This window comes from Triticum dicoccoides, chromosome 1A, assembly GCF_002162155.2.
Source record: "Triticum dicoccoides isolate Atlit2015 ecotype Zavitan chromosome 1A, WEW_v2.0, whole genome shotgun sequence".
In the NCBI taxonomy this organism is placed as follows: domain Eukaryota; kingdom Viridiplantae; phylum Streptophyta; class Magnoliopsida; order Poales; family Poaceae; genus Triticum; species Triticum dicoccoides.
Genome location: NC_041380.1, coordinates 496,059,802 through 496,077,707, shown reverse-complemented (window position 1 = coordinate 496,077,707; position 17,906 = coordinate 496,059,802). Strand labels below are relative to the sequence as shown.

General features: G+C 46.6%; 1 protein-coding gene and 1 long non-coding RNA gene across 3 annotated transcripts; one reads left to right on the top strand and one right to left on the bottom strand.

Moving 5' to 3' along the window:
• The first annotated feature begins 501 nt into the window (after nt 1-501).
• Nucleotides 502-3,891, top strand: LOC119282356. Its single transcript, XR_005138717.1, has 3 exons — nt 502-833; nt 919-3,673; nt 3,767-3,891. It is a non-coding gene; the product is annotated as an uncharacterized LOC119282356 (long non-coding RNA).
• A 9,356-nt stretch (nt 3,892-13,247) lies between these two features.
• On the bottom strand, nt 13,248-17,336 carry LOC119282337. 2 transcript variants are annotated; one of them, XM_037562598.1, is made up of 4 exons: nt 17,052-17,336; nt 15,967-16,048; nt 15,016-15,156; nt 13,248-14,393 (listed from the first exon to the last, which is right to left on the bottom strand). In XM_037562598.1, the coding sequence occupies exon 4, from the start codon at nt 14,245-14,247 to the stop codon at nt 13,567-13,569; it is 681 nt and encodes a 226-aa protein (XP_037418495.1). In that variant the 5' UTR covers nt 14,248-14,393; nt 15,016-15,156; nt 15,967-16,048; nt 17,052-17,336; the 3' UTR covers nt 13,248-13,566. The 2 variants fall into 2 exon arrangements, with proteins under 2 accessions (XP_037418495.1, XP_037418501.1); XM_037562604.1 differs by having other exon boundaries at nt 13,248-14,396; nt 17,052-17,189.
• Between the last annotated feature and the right edge of the window lie 570 nt (nt 17,337-17,906).

Sequence of the window (17,906 nt, the reverse complement as noted above, 5' to 3'; positions counted from 1 at the left end):
TATCTAGGTATGATCATGTATATAGGCATCATGTCCGAGACAAGTAGACTAACTCCTGCCTACATCTACTACTATTACTCCACACATCGACCTCTATCCAGCATGCATCTAGAGTATTAAGTTTAAGAGAACAGAGTAACGCTTTAAGCAAGATGACATGATGTAGAGGGATAAACGCATGCAATTTAGATATATTATAACTGAGCACCCTCCCAGCCCTCTCAGGCCATTAGCATTCCTGACTATTCGATCGTCAGTTTCAGTCATTTTCGGTCGTGCGATTAGCTCGGAATCTCACGCCTGGTAGCTTCGATCGCTACCACCAAGCGCTAGCCTATTGGGCCGCTACTCCCGTGACAATTTGGGAAGGCTGACATGGTCCGATGCTCAGTTTCTCGCTAACTGGGCCGCTGTCCTAAGGGGCTGCTACTCCGGTAGAAAAAACGGTGGCCTCTGGTTAATCGGGCCTGTTTACACTCGAAGCCGATTCAACCCCTCGAAGCCCGCAAGCACACCCATCTTGTTTCGTCTCTCTTTCCCCGACCTCCCCTCGCCGCCGCCGCCACTGTCGACGCCAACCTCCAGCGACGACGTTCCTCTCTCACTCAAGCGACAAAAGGCACCCCCGCCGGCAGGTACACGTCTGACACGCACGAGGGGCCGGCCGACGGTAAGAACAAGAAGGCGATGGTGGACGAGTCGCCGCCGCCGACGCACGTCCCAAACCAGTGGGTCGCCTTCTGCACCGACCACTCCTGGTCGCAGCGCGTGCACGACGTTCTCCTACATCTCAGCGACGCGGGCATCGCGGCCTTGCTGAGGGAGTTGAATTGGTGCGCTCCCCTCATCTATCTTTTTCCTCTTCCCCCGTTCTCTTCTCTTCCTCATTGCTCCTCCTCCTCCAATCTCTCCCATCAGGAAGGTTGGAGGCGGCGCACACGGCTAGGTAGCTCATGAGGGTCCGATGGGGTGAGCAGCGAGGGCGGCTACCTGCAGAAGAGGAGAGCTCGAGACAAGCAACATTGAGGAATGATGGCGATTATTGGTGCAGGGACTCCTAATCATCCCTCCCCTGTTCTTCTTGGCTTCAGGGACTACCATTGGGCAGCCTCTTCTTCTCCATGGTGCTCCAGCAACTGCACAAAGAGGTCAGTTATCTCGATCGGTGCCCCATAACTCAGGCCGGAGATGATGGAAGGATCTGCACAAGAGGACATGTCTCTGGACAGCCGCCAAGTGTTCTTCGTGCTATGCTACTGCATGAATCGCCTCCTGGCCAGGTAATAGTTACACTATAAATCTGAAATGCATAAGGAGGACTAAGCATAAGACATTAGGGATGATTAGGGTTGGTTTGTTCCGTGTTAAGAAAGTAAGGTTTTTCTTTTGGCTTGGCATATGCTTCTCATGTGGTTTTATCTGCCCAAACAGGGCGCTCAAATTGTGAATTGAGATCACTCCTCCAAGAAGACAACAAACTAAATTTTATGTGTCTAAAATCAAATGCTAGCTCTTGAGTTATTCTCTACCAGTCTGCATATCCACTCCTTTGTATGTTCTAATGCACCATGGTTATCACTTAGTTGAACTTGCTATTTTAGTGATATAATTTTTTCAATATAACTTTGTTTATCAAGCTGATCAAATTTCTCTTTTTTATTACACTTCTTCTCTTTTTTTCTGAAGAACATAACTAACATAATTTGATTGTCCGTTCTTCAAGTTTTGAGCATAATTGGGTTCTGACTGTGAGAGTATCATTTACAATGTAAAAGGAGGCACACATAACTAGAAATATACAGCGAATTCGCTTAGTCTGTGTCACACGACATCCATCCCATCAGTCACTATAGTCACAAGACTACCCCGCGGATGGATGTTGCAGTCAGTGGCCATGAAGAGGCTTATGCCTGAGTGGAGGTGCAGTACCGGATGCTGAGAGAAAATGTTACCCACCCGGCTACAAGGATAGCTGGGAGGAGGAAGAACCGAGCCACATGGGTAACTTGAAGGGAAAAAATCAGTGGCACCACCATCCATTTTCTCATGCCTCCCCTTCTACAGATACACAACCACTGCCCTTGCTGCTTCTCAACTCCACCTTTGTCCTTGGCACCATCGGCATTGACGCAGTCGTCCATCTGCATGCCGCATCAGTTAAGAAGTAGGCACATCAACTATGTGCTGATGCCCAATTTGCATCTAGGCATCATGTATGTTGCTTTGTTTCTCCTGTACTACTGCTCGCATAGTTGTTTCTGTTTACTTTGTCTTTTTTTTGCTTACTATTGGATCTTAGTCTGGATTGCGCACCCTGATTCCACCTGTTTTTACATGTGATTTGGTTTGGTGGATTTGGAGCAAGGATTTGGTTGCTGCTAAAATTAGAATACTTGGGAGATTCATGGAGCAACAAACATGACATGATCAAATCAAACCATTTAATTGGAGACAAGGATTGCTGAGTACAAAGGATTGTAATTTTGGCCTTCAGTACTATTGATGTGCGTCCTTTTCAGTTTTCAGTGTTTAATTTTTTTATGTTGTGCTATCTGGTGGAATCTAGAATGTGAGCAGTTGGGCATTGATAATAGGAACAAGAATGGTTCTGCCAATGAAGCATTTTTATATTTGTTTTGATACCATGTAATGTAAGCGCAGTTTTAGATTGAAGAATGTTATTCTAAGAGGCTATATGGTCTAATGATATGTACAATAACTTCATACCGTGTGCTTAGGGTGTGAGTAAGAAGCATAACTGTCTACATATAGGCAAATCTTTCTACAACTTGGCAATAAAATAGTGGTACATCAAATTATTATTTCATTTGTCTTTTTTCTCTTGCATTATAATGTGGAATAAAGATACTTAGGTTCTCTCTATATCTTTTTTCTTACATTATGATTTCAAATGAACATTCCCTTGGTTCTTAAGATCATTAGATGAATGGTTATTTACACCGTATGTGCCTTTTATTCCTAGAATCATCTTTCCGTTGCATAGTATTTCAGAACAAAGAGTGTTTACAATTTCTTGGCACTCTTTCCAAATGGATCATCCTGTCATTTATAATTTTCTTATTCCGGGTCATGAGAGTAGGGCATTGCTACAACCTATTGACGTGTACAAATTATATCATAAGATACCCTTATGATGCATCTTTAGTTCAGTACTTTCATCACTGTCTTTCTTGTTCATCAGATTGAACGAGGATGCTACAGATTTAAGTGTTGCTGATTGATATATATCCACTGAGCCAGCTAAAACTGTGATTGATTCCATAGCTGCTGCCATGTCAAGTACAATTTATACTCATCTTTGCATAGTTTTTACATAGTTTAGTTTCTAATGTACACAACCAAGTTTGGCTTCAATTTTCAGGCTGCTTACAAAATGGTATTTGCATTGTCTTGGCCTGTTATCTATACTAATTCTTCATTTTTACTGATTAGAGCTATTATCTATATGCTTATATTGTCCTCTTCTGCATCACTAACGCCGCAGTTTGGTCAAGGATGCACACAAATCCCTCTTTATCTAACTTCAGAACCAGCTGAACATCCTCAATATAGGCATAGCACCTCTCTACTCCAAACTCAACTTGAATACATCCTTTTCCACCACCCACATGAACCGCCGACTTCTTTTGCACATAACGACGACTCTGTTCAGGTTTGTACTATTTTCCACATTTAAATTTACATTATATAGCTTGTTATAGAGATTTCTGCTACGAGTCTAACTCTCTTATCATGATCCCAACAGAGCAATCACTTCACTAATTTTGTTCAGAGTTGCATAATGCACACGCCGACTGCTTCATGTAGTTTATATTGCTGACGGATGTGTGCCTTTTCCTTTTTGAGCTCTGTATGCCATTCCCGACAAGTATAGAAGATAATAGTCATGTAAAATGATCAGTATTTCATTTGCACAAAATGGATCAGAAGTTCGAGTATTTCACTAAAAATAAGAATTTAACTCTTTCATCTTTCTATATATTTAGTAACTTTCTATCATTCTATTGGAAAAATGGACGGGCGCAGCAACGCGCGCCCTCAATGATCTAGTATGATATAAACCCCATCTTGCTATCCTCGATGGCAACAATACAATACATGCCTTGCTGCCCCTACTGTCACTGGGAAAGGACACCGCAAGATTGAACCCAAAGCTAAGCACTTGTCCCATTGCAAGAAAGATCAATCTAGTAGGCCAAACCAAACTAATAATTCAAAGAGACTTGCAAAGATAACCAATGATACATAAAAGAATTCAGAGAAGATTCAAATATTGTTCATAGATAAACTTGATCATAAACCCACAATTCATCGATCTCAACAAACACACCGCAAAAGAAGATTACATCGAATAGATCTCCACAAGAGAGGGGGATAACTTCGTATTGAGATCCAAAAAGAGAGAAGAAGCCATCTAGCTAATAACTATGGACCCATAAGTCTGAAGTAAACTACTCACACTTCATCGGAGAGGCTATGGTGTTGATGTAGAAGCCCTCCGTGATCGGTGCCCCCTCCGGCGGAGCTCCGGAAAAGGCCCCAAGATGGGATCTCGTGGATGCAGAAAGTTACGGTGGTGGAATTAGGGTTTTGGCTCCGTATCTGGTAGTTTTGGGGTACGTAGGTATATATAGGAGGAAGGAGTACGTCGATGGAGCAACAGGGGGCCCACGAGGATGGAGGGTGCGCCTGGGGGGCCTACCTCGTGCCTTCCTCGTTGATTGCTTGACATAGGGTCCAAGTCCTCTGGATCATGTTTGTTCCGAAAATCACGTTCCCGAAGGTTTCATTCCGTATGGACTCCGTTTGATATTCTTTTTCTGCGAAACCCTAAAATAGGCAAAAAACAGCAATTCTGGGCTGAGCCTCCGGTTAATAGGTTAGTCCCAAAAATAATATAAAAGTGTATAATAAAGCCCAATAATGTCCAAAACAGAATATAATATAGCATGGAACAATCAAAAATTATAGATACGTTGGAGACGTATCACTGGTCAGCGTCCGCAGATATTTCAAATAACACGCTTAACGAGATCTTGGTATTTGATCTGAGTCTGACCACTGGCCTATACGCACTAACCAACTATGTGGGAATAGTTATGGGCACTCGACGTCGTGGTATCAGCCGAAGCCTTCTCGACGTCAGCGACTGAGCGGCGCGCGCCGGGTTGGACCGCATAACACAACTTCCTTTGTAATGGAGGTTGCTAGGTCTGCTCACCGGCCGCGTACGCAATGTGCAGGTGTGCAATGGGTGATGGGCCCAGACCCCTGTGCGCTTAGGATTTAGACCGGCGTGCTAACCTCTCTGTTGTGCCTAGGTGGGGTTGTGATGTGTTGATCTTCCGAGGCCAGGTATGACCCAGGAAAATGTGTCCGGCGAAAGGGCATCGAGCGTGTTGGGTTATGTGGTGCACTCTTGCATGGAAGTTTATCTATTCGAATAGCTGTGTCCCTCGGTAAAAGGATGACTCGGAGTTGTACCTCGACCTTATGACCACTAGAACTGGATACTTAATAAAACACACACTTCCAAGTGCCAGATACAACCCGGTGATCGCTCTCTCACAGGGCGACTAGGAGAGGATCATCGGGTAGGATTATGCTATACGATGATACTTGGTGAACTTACCATCTACTCTCTTCTATATGCTTCAAGATGGAGGCTGCCAGAAGCGTAGTCTGCTATAGGACTAGCTATCCCCCTCTTATTTTGGCATTTTGTAGTTCAGTCCATAAATACTACCCACTTCATTGATACCAATGCATATGTAGTGTAGATCCTTGCTTGCAAGTACTTTGGATGAATACTCACAGTTGCTTTGCTACTTCTTTTTCCCCTTCCGGTTATTGCGATCATATGATGGAGTCCAGGAGCTAGAGGATTCCGAGGATGTTTCTACGTGGAGTTCGGTTCCGAGGAGTAGTTAGGAGCTCCTAGGCAGGAGGCCATGCCTTTTCGTTCATTGCTACTTTTGTGCTAGCCTTCTTAAGGCAAACTTGTTTAACTTATGTCCGTGCTCAGATATTATTACTTCCTCTGACTCTTGTGTATTCGAGCCCTCGAGGCCCCTGGCTTGTAATATAAGGCTTGTATTATTTTAATTTTTGTCTAGGGTTGTGTTATGATATCTTCCCGTGAGTCCTTAATCTTGATCGTACACATTTACGTATATGATTAGTGTACGGTCAAATCAGGGGCGTCACATCATTGTAGCCTATCGAAATTAGCTATGAAATGACTAGAACTATTAGAGCTCCGATGGATATGAGTAATGCGACAATGTCTCTCAGCCATACCGCTAACGATCCCACAAAGAAATGATCTCTCTAGTCAAGAAAACATACTTGGACTTTACGTTCTCCACCTTTGATCATTGTAATTGCCTCCATGCAATCCTTGTATATATCAATTGGCAAATTGCTCCATTGAATTGCAAACATAATACCTTTTGAAAGATCGTGGATGTCGCCTAGAGAGGGATTGAATAGGGCTTTGAAATAATTACGGTTTAGGCTTGAACAAGTGTGGAATGATACTAGTGTTTAATTTCTCAAGCACAAAGCCTAAAACAATTAGGCTCACCTATATGCACCAACACCTTATGCTAAGCAAGATAAACAACTATGTGATAGCAAGATATATAACATGAAACACTATGACTATCACATAGTAAAGTGCATAAGTAAAAGGCTCGGGTAAGATATAACCGAGGCACACGGAGACGACGATATATCCCGAAGTTCATACCCTTGCGGATGATAATCTCCGTTTGGAGCGGCGTGGAGGCACAATGCTCCCCAAAAAGCCACTGGGGCCACTGTAATCTCCTCACTTCTTCGCACAACGCAAGATGTTGTGATTCCACTAAGGGACCCTTAGGGCGGGCACCGAACCCGTACACCTTGGCAACCCTTGGGGGCAGTCACCGGAACCCGTACAAATAGCTCGAGGCATTCTCCACAACCTAATTGGAGACCCCGACGCAAGTCCGGAGCTTTACATCACAATGATTGAGCTCTGTAGCACCATCAACCGTATAGGGCACCCAAACACCCAAGAGGAACAAACTCTAGGGTACCAAGCATTCAAGAGTAATAATCTTCTCAACTTTCATTCCCAGTATCACTGTGGAGAACTCAAACCGATACACCAAATGCAATGGCAAGGGAACACGGAGTGCCCAAGTCCTTCACACTCAAATCCTACCAAAGCAACGAAAGCTATGTAGGAATATGAGAGGAAGAACAAGAAAGAGAACACAAAGAACTCCAAGATCTAAATCCAAGGGGTTCCCCTCACATAGAGGAGAAAGTGATTGGTGAAAATGTGGATCTAGATCTCCTCTCTCTTTCCCCCCGAAAACTAGTAAGAATCCATGGAGGGATTGGGAGCAAGCTCGAAGAAGGTCAACAATGTGGGAAGAACACAAGCTAGAAGGATAAGGTTCATTGGGGAAGAAGACCCCCTTTTATAGGCACTCCCAAATCCAACTGTTATGCACACAACCCGTGCACAAACGGTACTACCGCTCCAGAGAGCGGTACTACCGCTCGGACGATAGAACTCGTAGAGCAGTGCAATGGCGCGGAGCCACGAGGTGGTAGTGCCACTAGAGCGGTACTACTGCTCGACCTAGTGGTAGTACCGCTGGGGTTACAACTTAGGAGCCTACAGAGGCAGGGCAGGAACAAGGGAATGTGACAGTATCACAACAATGGTACTACTGCTCCGGAGAGCGGTACTACTGCTCCGGAGAGCGGTACTACGGCTTACAAGTCATAGTGTTGCGCACCCACTACTACCCTACCACCGCTGAGAGCGCGAGGGTCCAGAAGGAAGCGGTAGTGGGCGGGCGGTACTACCGCTCGTACTACCATTCCACCTCGTGCAAACCCGACATGAAAAGTCAATCCCCAGAAGCAGCAGCAGTACACGCAAAACTGGACAGCGGTACTACCGCTGCCTAGAGCGGTACTGCCGCTTGAGGCCTTCAAGACATATGCAGAGAAAACAGAGATCAATGAAACCAGAACTGCCACAACTTCTGCAAATGAGCTTCGAATTGCGAAAATTCAAGCTTGTTGGATAGATGAAGACAAACTCAAGAAGTGGCAGGGGGAGTATGCCTATGATATAGAGGAGTGAAACCTTCATCAGCGAAGAACCAACATAAACTCCCACATCGAAAACATCATAGAAGATGCACATGAACTCCATTTTCGATGAACTCGAGTTTGTCATGAAGATGACCATAACCTCCAAATCTCATATAAAGAAACACCAAACAAGAAGCAAGAAAGATTATGCAAAGATGCAATGGTTTGAGCTCTCTACGAACGATACGATCAAAACTACTCACTCGAGAGCCCCCCTTGATAGTACGACAATCGATCCTACAACCTGGTCTCCCAACTACCACCATGAGACCGGTAAAATAGAAAGCCTATCAAGGGCAGACCTTTGCCTTGCACATAGTCCACTCTTGAGCTACATGATGACGATCTTGACTTCCTCAAATTGGATCACCATTCTTGATTGCGCTGGAGCGATGAAGACTAATTGATTACTCCCACATAATCAACTAAGGGTGAGCCACTCTTCGGCACATCTTCACAAGTTCATTGTCACCACAATGGACTTGTCATCGCCTCAAGGACATGATCTCTTCGTGATGCTTTACTTGAACTTGCACACCGCAACCTAACCCCGCATAGAACTCTCATGTAGACCATGGGTTGGTACAAAGCGTAATGGATAATGCTTACCATACCATGGGATCACTTGATCCCTTTCGATACATCTTCTATGCTTTGCGTATTGATCAACTTGATTCACGCTTTTGACTTAGTCTTGATCAACCTTGTATCATGTCTTCTACATAACCAATCTTTGGATAATTTCTTTAATAGCACCTTGGTCATCTCATAAACTCCTTGAAACCAACACACGAACTTTCAAGAAATGCATATGGGAAAATCCTTCAAATATAACTCAAGACAACCATTAGTCCATAGAGAATGTCATCACTTACCAAAACCACACATGGGGGCACCATGATCTTTCACCTTTCGAGAGAGCTAAGATTTTTGCTTCCAGAGGCCAGTGCAAGAATTAAGGTGTCTGGAGGAACTAAAGATTATAGCACCATCATGGTCCCTTAAAATGCATTTGACTTCTTTAACTATGAATAATATCAAACAATTTCCTCATCTTCGTCCATCTCATATTTCTCTTCAGACGAGGAATCATCCCAGAAAGAAGCTTAAAACAAACTCATCTAGTACAATATAATACTTTCCATTACGATCTAATCATATGTCGTAGAAAAAGGAAACAACTTTTTTACCACGGAGGCTTTTCGTCGACCACCTAGTGTGCAAGGAGGAGGAGGGGCCGTGGCCATCGCTGCGCCAGCTAGGAACGGCGTCAGGGGTGGGTTTGTTGAGCTGAGGAGCTCGGAGTTGCGGATAAAGCCTGCATTGCCGTGTCGTCCAAAAGCCAGGAGCTCTGAAGGAGCGATGGCTTGGCTCGGTGGAGGCGGCCACTATTCGACCTCAATGGCAAGCAGAGACACTGCGGCGACCATTACGGACAGCGGAGGGGCGGCGACTAGCCGAATGAACGCAAATCGGTGATGGTGGCGGAGTTGTTGCGACTATCCGAAGCGGCGGAGTCGCGGCTGAGACAGGCGGGCGACGGACTCAGGGTGGTGATGGTGGTAGCCAAGATCCTGCCACTGACGGTCGCATGGGAAAGACGGGTGTTGCGGCGGGAACTTTCATCGTGGTAGTTGGGTCGCGCGTGACTACAGATGTATTTTGTGGCATCAGGGTGGAGTGCTGCAAATACCCAACACATGGAAAAAAATTATATGAGACCAGGTCTCACGGTTAGCAGGTGAGACCCATTTTGATGAATGACACGTGGCATTCACAAATCACAAAGCATCTAATCTCTCTCCCCCCTGATTTTAAGTGGGGGTGGAGGATGCTTTGTGATTTGTAAATGCCACGTGTCATTCATCAAAATGGGTCTCGCGTGAGACCTGGTCTCATAGAATTCTTTTCCCCAACACTTGGAGGCAAATTATGGGGCTGACCATTTGGAGATACATCATCTGATGGAGTACGCTTTTTGAGTCCCTAATCCTGTTTTACATCATTTGTTGGAGATGTTCTGAGTTGTGATTTTAATATGGTTGAGGAAAGCAGGTTTTGTCATCGGTGTCTCTAGGTGTCAGCCGATCGATAGACCGTGTGATCGATTCCGTTGCTCGCTCACCATTTGATTCGCGTCGCTTCGGCCATTTGTAGGAGTGGCTTGAAGGACATTTGATTAACCTCTTTCACAACCATGGATAAGCCTTGCCCTTTTCACCCAACAAATTTTGACCTCAAACTTTCTCTGACATGTTTGAAACATCCATCCTTAGATCGTCCCATCATAGTGTGCAGGCCCAAATATCTTTCTGTAAGAGCCTCAGAGGAAATAGCAATAGTGTTTTTTAGATGCTCTTTTATCTGGGCCTCACAACCCTTACCAAAGAAGATAGACGACTTCTGCAAGTTGACATGATAGCCCTGATGGCTCTTCGTAGTCCCGCAATATGCCCTGCAAAGCCATCACATTCCGTTGCTAGGGATCTTAACTATCATCGGCAAATACAAGATGTGTAACATTGGGGCCAGTGATTCCAAAAGAAACATCACTAAGAGCATCTCCAATAGCTTGTCTATATGGATGTTTATACTCGTTTTTCACGACGTGAGCCCAAAACAGACGTCCAACAGCTTGTCTATATGGTCGTCCAAATATACACATCCTCTAAATCGACCTCGACAATGTCAATGCCTGGACATTGTGAAGGCGTCGTCTAAACTCAACTGCAGTCATGATTTCTTCCTCTCCCCAGCGACGACCCACCTGTCATGGTCCCTATATATAGACGTTCTGATGCAAAACTGGACGTGTATATAAGGAAATCTTTTTAGACCATTGTCTATATGAATATATAGACATCCAAATATACACATGCTATTGAAGATGCTTTAATCTCTTCTCTTTATGCATTCTTCAGTATAGCCAAGAACCCCCTCCACACAGATACGGGACAGGAAGTTCCCGTGTCTCAGGCCTCTTGAAGAAATTAAAAATGTCAAATAATCCATCATTTAGCCCGTGCAAACCCCATGCGCATCATCATCTGCTCGAAAAAACATCCGACCCTATTGTAGAAGAGATATAACGCAAATCTTACGCTTTCTCCTTGGAATTCATTCGAACTAATCAATCGCCTTGTCATGAATGAATATTACAAAACTTCAGAGCTCGTTGCCACCCCAGGACCAGCGAGGCGTCCCTGGCCCTGGCAAAGATGATGAGAAGTGGAACATGACAACCGCCCGCCACATGAGCTGCGTGCATAAATACCACTCCCGATCTGCATTTCCTTGCTCCGACCGGCAGCTCGGGTCGGGTCCCGGCGGCATATAATTGCAGGAGCCATCAACAAGGACACGGCTGTTTAAAGGCGAGAGCTAGCACACAGGCAGGCAGGTAATCGTCCCCACTTTCGTACTCGTTTCTTGTTTTATCATCGCAAAAAAGAGTGCCACACTATCAGCCGGGCATCTTAGCACTAATCTAGCTTGCGCTTAATTCTCTGCTTGGCCAAACACGGCGCCGTCCATGGGTACGAGCACTGGGCACCTACGGATACACGAACTGCCAAAGGACGGCGCTACGTACATAGCGACATTTAGAGCAACTCCAACAGGCGACTCATTTCATCCGCGGGCGTTTGTTTGAGTCGGCGTGTTGGACTGCCATCGTCGATGCAGATACGCCGATCTAAACGGACGCGCGCCCGTTTTCGTCCGCGTGCCGATCCATTCCTGACTCATTTTTAAGCCGGATTTGCGTCGGTGCGGATACAAGACGGATGCGCGCGTGCTCGCCTTCTCCTCCCCCTTGGCCCGCTGGTCGGTGACACATTGGCCATCCTCTTCCAATCCAACAGCAAACCCTCGCCCGCCTCCTTCGTCGTCGACGTCGCCGCTCATTTTTTTTTCTAGTTGAACATATGTGGGCTCATGTTGACAATCAATAGTTGTATCTTTCTTATTCGGCTTGCAAAATTATGCGAGACATTTTTACTTCTATTCGGCTCGTAAAACTATGATATTTATTTGGTTGTGGATTATATGTTTACTTGTGAAATAATGCAAATTTTGCGCTATATGATGAAAAAGGGCGGCCAGCCGGCTATGCCGGCACATATGGATCGACATGTTAGACACATTACCGACCCAAATCTCAAACCAAGCGAACGTCAGGTGGGCGGCCGATCCAAACGTACAAAAACGCCGTCCATTTGGGTCGGTGTGTTGGAGTTGATCTTATTCAGGTCACGACGCCGATCAAAGCATTTCTCTAAACACCCAAGTGATATCATGAGGTTGGCTTTGCTTCTTGATGATTTTATGGGCGTGGTGGCGGGTGGCCCATGCACCGCTGCTCGTCGCTCAACCACTTAAATACCGATCGCGTCACTCAACTGTTCCGGGAGTGTCCTGGATGCCCAACAGACTTTAACTGCTACAACACGACCATCACATGCGTCTGTCCTCGGTCTACTCTACTCCGTAGTATATTTCCCAAGTGAAAACCGACTAGCGGTAGCGGTACACATCCACGGTATGAACCCCTGGTCAAAGCATGTAGCACCGTTCTTGTATCCACTCGGTTATTTTTGCATGCATTCGCGCAGAATATAATGTCACTATTCCAAGTCACATGAGCAGGGCTAGCTCTGCGGATCTGCCTCGGCCAGCACCACATATGGGCACGAAGCAGAGTTCGCTCCTTCACGTCACAGGTGAAAAACAGAGCATATATTCACCCTCACTACCTACCAATACTACAACAGATGGTTGCCTCCCACGTAAGCAGACAAGCAGCACCCAATTTTTCCCTGATTCTGCACCCTTCACTTTCCTCTCTCGAATCTGGACTTCTGGATAAACTCCGATCTCCAATAACAACAGAGTTTTTCCAGAAGAAGTAAAAAAGAAAAAAAAACACCAGTATCTGGTTTACAATCTCATACAAAAAATTCATTCTGGATTTGTGAAATAATGAGTGCATGGAGGAACACAAAGGACGGTGTGCACAGCAATTTCCAAAATCTGTACAAAAAGAGCTTTGGCAACAACTGCTGTAGTACAATGCTACATGAAAATGCCTCTCATAGTCATAGAACAGAGCACATGGCTTCTTCATTGATGAAGGATAATTTCAGAGGCAGGAGTATACTAAAAGTGGAGTAAGATCATTTCCTTTGGGAAAATTTCTATGCTTAAGATTTTGCTCGACATATAGATCTATACAGCTCCCGGCAGGGGAGGGGAACACCGACAGTGAAAAAACAAACTAATCCAACCCAAAAGAATCAGACATCTCTTTGCGAATTGCGAGCCAGTAATAACAGTACCTGCGCTGCAGGAATGGATCGAGCAAGAGGCCATCGATCGGGAGCAGGATCATTGGGCCACGGTGCCCCGGGACTGCAAGGTGATGCTCCTCTGACTGGGCATGGCGAGCATGGCGGTGTGATCCAGGAAGTCCTTGAGCTCCACCACGGCCTGCAGTATCCTCCTGAGGTCGTCGGCGCGCACGAAGCCGGCGGCGCCCAGCCGGCGCACGGCGTAGACGTAGATGGTGAGGCACCCCTTCCTGAACTTGAAGCGCGCCATCTCGCTGCCGGAGAGGCCGCGGATGAGCTTCTTGTTCACGTCCCCGAGCGGGATCATGGCCGGCCACAGCTGGTCCACGGCCGCCTTCATGGCCTCCGACTCGAACACGAAGAGCACCACCTTGGACTTCTTGGTGCCGAGGCCGAGCGTGAGCGTGTGCCACGCCTGGTGCGCCAGGATGGTGAAGCTGGTGGGCATGTAGGCGGTGGTGGACGGGAACGGCAGGCTCTGCAGCTCGCTCAGGAACGACGGCGGGATGTCCAGCAGCCGGAGCAACTCCAGCGGCGACGCGCGACGCACCGTGAACGACTTGACGATGAACTGCCCGCCGAAGCGGATGCCCTTCACGTCGCCGCACGGCTTGAAGCTCGCCTCCGCCGCCGCCGCCGCGCCGCCGGCCTTGTCCTTCTTCTCCTTGTCCTTCTCCTTGTGCTTGCTGTGCTTGTGCTTCTTCTTCTCCTCTGCCATGGCGATGGCTGGCGTGCCGCTCCTTTGCTTTGCTTTCCCTGCAGTCGCTGCCGCTGCTGGAGTGAGCTGTGCTGCTGGGGAAAAGGCCGTAATGAGGAGCCCCACCGCCACCTCCCTTCCCTTCGCTGTGCCTCCTCCTGCAGCGGCTGCTGGTACGACCATACCGCAAAGTTTCTAGTCAGAGTGAAGGACCATCCACTTCACCACTTGGACATTATTCAGGACGAGCTTGATTAGTAGCTTTATTATCGTACTTAGTATTTTTGTAATCTCTTCGGTTGGGCAGAGAACACGGAGGCGCTGTCGGTTGCCTATGCCCCCGCCTCGTCATACAAAACGAGTTTTTCAGTTTTATAAACCAAGTTATCGCGATTGTTTAAGTACGCGCACGCGTCTGTGTCTCTACTGACTTTGGCCCATTTGTATTAGTAATTAGTGTATGCTTTCTCTCCCTGATGCTTTTTAGTGCGGCCAGCCATCATAGCAACGAAGCTAAAGATCATACTGCTTAAAAGGTGGCACATGATCATAGGCTCTGCCAAAGAGCACCGAGTAGTTTCAGACCTAATAATGAGACCCTGTTGGTGCGCATTTCTAAATCTGGTTCCACTTTTAACACTATTCTTAATTTGTCCTGGGTGTTCATGATGATTGATTGATTTCTTGGAGAAATATAAAAGCATGGGTAATTAAAGAAGAAGATCAATCTAGAGCCGCCAACCAAAGAATTCGATCACAATTATACTCCCTCGAAAACATGCTACGTACCCGCCAGCAGTTGATCCTGAAGGAAACCAATGATCCCTCGCGGAGAAGCAGCAACAATCCTCAAAAGATCAGGTTTGAACTTCCTTTGTTCTTTTCCAGTCACGGCAACTGCGAAAGCGAATGCCCTTGAAGCAATGTGACCTGTCGGAGACTGATCAGGTGAGGATCTTGACAAACAAAAGGCTATCGGCCACAGATGGCACTTCCTACACTTAGAAGTATGGTAAGATTAAAGGCGAATCCATGGAAGAATTATGGCAACAGCGATAGCGCAACAGCTAACGTAGCTATCAGTAGAGCTTATTGAAAATGACGCCGTACAGGAAGCTCCTAAATCTTCCAACCAATTCTTTCGGCTTGTATTTGTGCCACTTCAGTATCCTATATGTAATACTTCTTTTTTCGTTAGTGGATTGGCGTATAGATTTTATGTTAAAGGCTGAACAGTTCCCTTCAGTTCTTAAGAGACTAGATTTTGTTTTCATCCAAAAGGTCTTGCATAGTTCAAATTAAGTGGCTAAGAGCATAAGACTGCATACATTTCAAACGAATCTGGCTAGTTGCCGGCAGATTTTTTTTTACTTATTGTCACCCCTTTCAGTTTTTCAGACTGTTTTAGATCACAGTGGAGCACTAGAGCGAGAAGATCTAACTCCCAACTGGTGGTTGATATGAAGCTAAGTACATCTCAAAAGTACAGCTGGACACTGATTTTCCAGCGCAACAACCAGTCGTAACATATAAATGCACTAGTCCACATCGATCCTGGTTGATGTGTAGTGCTGTACCTCAGTTACATCAATATGCTTGGAAGGTCATGATTTGAAAGCCCAACAGACATGCTCGGCTCAACTATGGGTACCAGAGTAGATGTCCAAAGCAGAGCAACTATATTTCTGGTAGTAGAATGCAAGAAAGTTGTCGGAATCATGTCTGAGAAAATTAGCTTACCGATTGGAAGGACGGGTGCCAAGATATTCTGACCTTCTGAATTAGGTACGACCGGAGCATTAAAGCACCCCTTGGGACAGGGCTGCATATAAAAGTTGAAAAGCCATGAAAGCATGTAGAGAAAGATCAGAAAATTGAGATGCAAATCATCTCTCAAGAGAGATTATTATGCCCCTTGAAAATACTGGAAGTGCTAAAAACGCTCAGATGAAATTCAGTGTTTTATTAGGATAGAATATCTGAGAGAACCTTGGTGAGTGCATAATGTACAGTTGTACACACAACTAAAGCAAAAGTAAGTCCAAGAAGCGAGCGATTTAACATAAACATCATATTGCAATATTGCAGCACAGTAAAATTCAACACATACAGGCAGATACAGAAGATAAATATAGATGTCAGGCCCTTTCAGAGAGTGAACTATTGTTTTCAAGATCCTGATCTTGTATTGTATAATCTGATCTTGGGTGCGAGGTGCTATAATAACTGATACTACTCGTGCAGCCAGTTTCCAAATTTCAATTACCAACCCTTTTTGAAGGGAAAGATGTAGAGGAAGTCAGAAGACACAGGCAAGACAAGGCAACAAACGAATAATAATTAAACTTTATACTAGGCCTAGAGCTGTCTCTTTCACCACGAACGAACATACTTGGCTAAATTCAGGCGGACATGCCGCAGACTGCAAACGTGCAAGCACAAATCAGGGCCTGTATTCATGCACTGCATTAGGCGTGATTAATTGTGATAGCAACGCCCCATCCACTGTAGGACACTTGAACCCAACGATGATTGCTCAAAAATTGACCTCAAAATGCCGCAGGAAACCAAAGCATCGGCGAGACGGGCGCGCAGCGCAAACGATAAGTGAACATGTTAGTACGACCGCACCTAGCAAGCAGACGGAAAATCAACCATGGAAAGCAAGCAGGCAAAACCACACGGGTCAACCGAAGAGCACGAGGAGGAATCAACCACACGCAATCTGCACTGTCGTGTCAGATTGAGAAGGGCGCGAGGCAGCAGCAACTCCAGGCTTGGTTTCAAAGAAGGCGCATCGATCGCGGGGGAATTCCATCGAATACCTGGGCTGCGTCTCAGAGCAGGGATGCCGGATCTTCCACCCGTGTGCGCATGCTACCTCGTCGTTCTTCGGGGCTAGTAGTGCATCCCAGACCAAGATCGCTGCCGGAAGACGGGAGGAGTGGAGCTTTCGTCCTTTGCGCGAGTCCGGCTCCGGCTGGCTGACGCAGCCCACTCTGAGGTGAGGCGAGGCGAGGTGAGGTGGTAGCCGCACGACCGAGCGACGGGCCAAATTAATCGAGGAGAAGGCGACAGGGCGGATGCGGAGACCTGAGATTTCAACGGGAAAAAGCTCCAGGGCACCGCCGTGTGCCGCGTCGGTGGCGGTGGCGGTGGGTGCGTGATGCGACGCGACGCGACGCCGTGGTCGGCGTCGGACGACGCGTGTGATCTCCCCCTCACGCGCCGGCGACACCGCACCGCACCGGGCGCGTCGTCGCGGTGCGATTCCCCCCGGCCATGGGCCCTCGTGGCAACGCGCGCTTGGGTGGGTCTCCCGGTTGGTGGCCCCCGGGCCCCGAAGGGCTGCTATTTTTAGACAATCGGGCCCTGAAGGGCCGAGCCACGAAGCGGCCACGGCCTTGCAGTTATGGATTATTTTTTCTTGCAGTTATGGATGCTAGCTTCCATAGCTAAAAAAAGGTGCTAGCTTCCTATACGGCGCCCGCTACTTCAGTTTTTGCAAAACGGGTGCACACCTCCTCCTGCTCGTACGTAGGCTGGACCAAAAGCTCGTAGCTCGCTAGCTCACCTTGTGTTAACCTCATAGCTCACTTTTTAATGAACAGAGCCAAGCACATATTTTAACTCGTTTTTAACTCGTTAAACTCAACGAGCTTAATGAGCAAGCGAATGAG